We start from the raw sequence: 5,002 nt of genomic DNA, 5'->3' as shown, positions 1-5,002 counted from the left end.
TGACTATGCCACCAGATTTCCAGAGGCTTTTCCACTACATACCATTACTGCTCCTGTGGTAGTTCAAGCTCTGGTCCAGCTGTTTTCAAGAGTTGGAATCCCAGATCAGATTTTGACAGACCAGGAAACAAATTTCACCTCTAATCTCCTAAAACTCTTTCATAAACAGCTTGAGATCTCAGCCATCAGGACGACTCCTTACCATCCGCAAACTGATGGATTGGTTGAAAGGTTCAACAAGACGCTGAAGAGGATGCTGCAGAAGTTTGTGAATGACACTGGCAGAGATTGGGACCGCTGGTTACCATTCCTTCTCTTCGCCTATCGTGAGGTGCTGCAAGCATCAACTGGGTTCTCCCCATTTGAACTTCTGTATGGATGGGATGTTCAAGGGCCACTTGACCTGCTGAGGAAAAGCTGGGTTGCATCAGAGACCTCATCCATTGCCAAAGGTGTGGTCCAGTATGTGCTGCAGATGAGAGGTCGGCTTGCTGAATACCAGAAGGAAGCTGAAAACAACCTGCTGCAGGCCCAGCAGAAGCAAAAGAGGTGGTATGACCAGCAGGCACGTCAAAGGGTCTTAAGCCCTGGACAGAAAGTGTTGCTTCTCCTGCCTTCATCCACCAGCAAGCTTTTGGCAAAATGGCAAGGGCCCTATACCATCAGCCGACAGCTAGGACCCACCACCTATGAATTCTACCATCCTGACAAAAAGAAAGCTACACAGGCTTATCATGTGAACTTGTGAACCCCGTCACAAACTTAAACAAAATATTATTTCATCAAATAATGTTTTGTTTAACTTGGGCTTTGCATTGTTAATGGATTGAAACACATGCCAAATGTTTTTAAATTCACTCCATGTTTTTCTTTTATCAGATCTGCAGTGAACAAGGATTCACCGGAATATTCTGATTATGACCAACCACTTTTGTTTTGTCTTTGGTTTGTTTTTGCATGTAAATAGTTCCTTAGCTTAACTTCTTTTTATCATCACCAGACAATACCTAACAGACACAGGGTTATTTAATAAACATTAAGTAACTTTAAACAGTGTATAATTGAACAACAAAGGGTTTAAGCTGATAATTAAAATAATGTTTTGTCTGATTAGATGTGAAGAATAGTCTGTCTCTAACCCTATGCTTTTATTTTGACAGCTACTCGAAGCCTCCGTGATAATCCGTGCTCCTGTAGACTCAAGCTTTCTCTCAGTTAGTCAACCCGATGCTGTAAAATATTCTGACCAACTGTACTATCTGCTGCTAACTGTGCTACTCTACTGCCAAATCCAACACTTCTAAATTCATTAACAATCGTGAGAGATGTTACCCGCTACAGCTAGCTCCTTTGTACCCCAGCCAGGCACTCAGCAGCTACTTCCTACAGGCTTGAGCTCAGCCAATAGGCAACAAGCTGAAGCGGTGACACTTTTCCAAACACCACCCCATCTGTTTTTACATCTACAACTGCACAGTCATACCATGTGGAAAAAAGACGAAGTATAAAAAGACCATTGGGAAAAGTCCAAGTGGAAAAAGAGGGGACATAAATAAAAGGGCTGGAAGAAATCTATTGACCCAGGGATATATTAGAGGTGCAAATATGTCAGTGTTTAAGAATTAAAAGGATAATAAAATTTATTTTAAATATATATGGTTTTAAATAAATATGAAAAAAATAAAAGGAGTGGAGGAAAAATCACATGTAATAAATATACAAAGAGTAAATAACGACTGAAAATGAGTGTTAAATAAAAAAGGTGAGGGAAAAATCACGTGCAATAAATGCAAAAGGAGAAAATAAAATGGCAAAATGTGTGATTGAAAATAAGTGGTTTGAATTAAAAAGGGGTGGGGGAAAATACACTTCTCATAATTACACAAGGAGAAAATAAATTGTTTACAAAAAATTAATGCTTGAAAATGGGTTGTTTATTTAAAAAGGGGTAAGGAGAAAAAAATCACTTGTAATAAATGGACAAAGATTAAATAAAGAGTTCAAGAAAAACAGATGACTGAAAATGAGTGGCTTAAATATACGACATGTACTAAAGTTAAAAAGATAAAATACGGCAGTAAATATTGAAATAGAGATATTCATTTGTAACTTATTAATTAGATCAACTATTGAATAAATGTCTTCCATTTATAAATTTTTGCCTTTAATTGCACACAATTTTATATTTTAGCTACTTGTTGGCATTGTATTTATTTTTATTGAGTCATTTTCTTTATTTCTGTATGTGTTCTGAATTATGGCAGGATTGGTCCTCCATATCGCACCTCATCTGGAAACAACCTTGGTCCTCCTTCTTCCTTTTCCTGGCCAGTATTACACGTCAGAACAGTGAACCCTTCAATTCATCCAATATTGTATATCCACCTTCAACCGCAGCTCTGCTCCTCACCTCTCCTCTCTCTTTCACAGACACATCCTTGAGCAAATGAGATACCAAGGGTGATATACCTTATGTCAGAACTTCAGTTTCAAGCCTTTCCTCCTATTTCCACAGAGTTTAACTACAGAAAAAGGGTTTTGAAACTACTAGATGGTTTCTAATAGTTTAAAAGATGAACTAAAAAGAGATATTGTGATTTTTGTTTTTCTTTTCTTTTCTTTTTTGGTTACTGAAAGGGATAAAAAAAAAAGGTTAAGTCAGTGGCGTTTACCCATGCAGGTGCAAAATATTACTGTAAATGTTTTGTTTGTGTGCAAAGGTGAAATAAAACAATAGTTAAAAATTAATAAATCAAAGGTGGAAAATAAACCACACACAATCTTTTTTATGCTTAAAATGTTTATTTTGGCAAGGCCAAAGAAAACAAGAAAGTTTGTCTTAAATGAAAATTTTTATACCCAGTCTGCTCTAATTAGAAAGAAGAAAACCACCTGCTGTTTATTTGTGGCTTTATTCACTGGGTACCATCAATGAGAAATTATATCAAGCAAAGAAGAAATACCTTTTAGGATAGCCACCAGGCTGTAAAAAGGCAGGTTAACAGAAACACGTAACAAGGATCTTCGACTGGATTCTGTTTTAAGCATCTTTGTGAACCTAAAACTGATCAGATTTTCTTGGCGCAGACAGAAGGACGACGGACAGAACAGCTCTGGTCATCCCAGCACTTTTCACCTTTGATTAAGAGAACAAATCAGTCAACATCACAGAAACAAAACCCTGAAGGGTTCTACACATTATCATAATTATGGGAAAGGTTGATATTCTGAAACTTTTTATGTCCCCCCAAAAATCAACACTCATGTGAGATGTTTTTTACCTGAATCGTTCATCACCAAACAGTGCTGCATGTTTCTCCCATTATTAGGCTCTCCGTGACACCAGTTTGTATAGCGGAGAGGGCTTCCATCGCTCCAAAACCAAATGCTCGTCTGAAAGAAAGAATTCAATAGATGACATGTTTCATCCAATGTTTCACAAGATACTTAATAAATAAACTTTACTGGTTAAAATACCTCCTGTGCATTGGTGCCTCCAATCCATGTCAGTTCGGACTTGTAAGTTGCCATTTTTATCAGAGACTGAACCTGATGGTATTCGTTCGTGTCATGAACTGATGCCAGGTTTGCTCCCATGGACAGACAGTGTCTCTACAGACAAACACAGCATAATGTGGAGAATTAGTAGCTGGGTGTTGTTGATAAAGAACTTTGAAACAGGAGAGAGTGAAATAAAAAGGAAAGCACAATGTTGATAGAAATCACCTCAGCTCTAGCCCAGGTCATGGGTCTGGAAACATAGCGAAAGCAGCGATACCCGAATCGAGACCAGCCGTGAGGACAAGAAGATCTCTGGACCAAGTCAACTTCTTCTGATGACAAAAAGATGGAGAGTCTCGGTTAAAGACAATTTATGTTCCATTAGTCTTGTATTGACTTTATTTTGTGACAGGTTATGACATTCTGTCACAAAATAAAATCTAATGTATTAAAAGAGATAACATAGTAATAATAACAAAGTTAAATTCCTAGTTAGTGACAATCAATAATAAGACAACTTGATTTGATTTGTTTAAAATGGTCTCTCAATTAAAGCAAAGAGCCGTTGATGGTGATATGCTGAACTGCTAACTAGAAGCTTATAATAGGGGTAAAAGGTTTAACTGTTTTTGTGATCACATAATCACAAAAACATAACCCAGAAATACATAGAAGTTTGCATGTTGTTTGCAAGAATCAGAGAATACATTTTAATATGTCAACTGCATAATCTGAAGAAAAAGTATTTTTTATTTTTGATACTACAAAGAGATATAAATATTTTATTTATTATGGATTAGTTAGGGCTCCTAATCCTCACGCTGAGGAAATAAAACAATGAGAAAAAAGACCCACTGACCTGGATCAGTGGAGCCATCATCTGGTTCAGCTGTGGACATTATAAACAGGAGTTAGTGAGATTATTTGTGTCTTAGTCTCGCTACATAAATTGAATACTTAAGAAATTCTCACGGTCAGCTCTGGTCCGAGCCATCACAGAGAAAACCAGGACACACACAGCCAGCAGCTTCATGATGAGGTGATGAGATGATACAGATTTGAAAACTGAAATCAAGTCAAAATAAAGCAAACATGTTAAGAACATTCAATCTCATAATGTTGAAAAAGATAAGCAGAAATGTTATCAGCCAACCTGATGCAGAAAGATCTGTTTCCTGAATCAGCCAGCAACAGCTTGCCTTCACCACGGAATCACAGGCTACTTATACAGCTTCTGAACATGCCATCATCCACAAAATGAGGAAATGACACAAAGTAATTCTACAGAATTTCCCTCCTTGATCAGATCTGGTTCTGAACTTGTTTCGTAATTCAGCATAGAGCAAAATCCACAAATTATATTTTGTGCCATTCATGGCTGCGGAGGTTGCTGCAAAAAGGGTTTTTGCAATGCTGTTACAAGAAGAGGAACTTAATGTGTTGGAAAGAAAAGTGATCTTCACCAGTGAAAGGTCAGCTGGCAATGAAGACGATTGTTTCA

At 37.4% G+C, this 5,002-nt stretch overlaps 1 protein-coding gene across 1 annotated transcript; it reads right to left on the bottom strand.

Annotated features, from left to right (window-relative positions):
• Window positions 1–3,261: 3,261 nt before the first annotated feature.
• On the bottom strand, window positions 3,262–4,744 carry LOC105925108 (ladderlectin). Its single transcript, XM_036129299.1, has 6 exons — window positions 4,655–4,744; window positions 4,474–4,566; window positions 4,361–4,390; window positions 3,727–3,833; window positions 3,478–3,612; window positions 3,262–3,393 (listed from the first exon to the last, which is right to left on the bottom strand). The coding sequence occupies exons 2-6, from the start codon at window positions 4,532–4,534 to the stop codon at window positions 3,262–3,264; spliced, it is 465 nt and encodes a 154-aa protein (XP_035985192.1). The 5' UTR covers window positions 4,535–4,566; window positions 4,655–4,744.
• Window positions 4,745–5,002: the final 258 nt, after the last annotated feature.

The sequence above is a fragment of the Fundulus heteroclitus genome, unplaced genomic scaffold (genome assembly GCF_011125445.2).
Source record: "Fundulus heteroclitus isolate FHET01 unplaced genomic scaffold, MU-UCD_Fhet_4.1 scaffold_153, whole genome shotgun sequence".
Classification (NCBI taxonomy): Eukaryota; Metazoa; Chordata; class Actinopteri; order Cyprinodontiformes; family Fundulidae; genus Fundulus; species Fundulus heteroclitus.
The sequence above is the reverse complement of the archived record's forward strand: the minus strand, read 5'-3'. Positions and strand labels throughout refer to the sequence as shown.

Excerpts from the sequence above, each read along its gene's own strand:
- LOC105925108 (XM_036129299.1), bottom strand. The coding sequence starts at position 4,534 with ATGAAGCTGCTGGCTGTGTGTGTCCTGGTTTTCTCTGTGATGGCTCGG. Across the intron at positions 4,391-4,473 it reads GGCTCGGACCAGAGCTGACC|CTGAACCAGATGATGGCTCC; the intron begins GTGAGAATTTCT and ends TAATGTCCACAG. Across the intron at positions 3,613-3,726 it reads TGACCTGGGCTAGAGCTGAG|AGACACTGTCTGTCCATGGG; the intron begins GTGATTTCTATC and ends GTTTGTCTGTAG.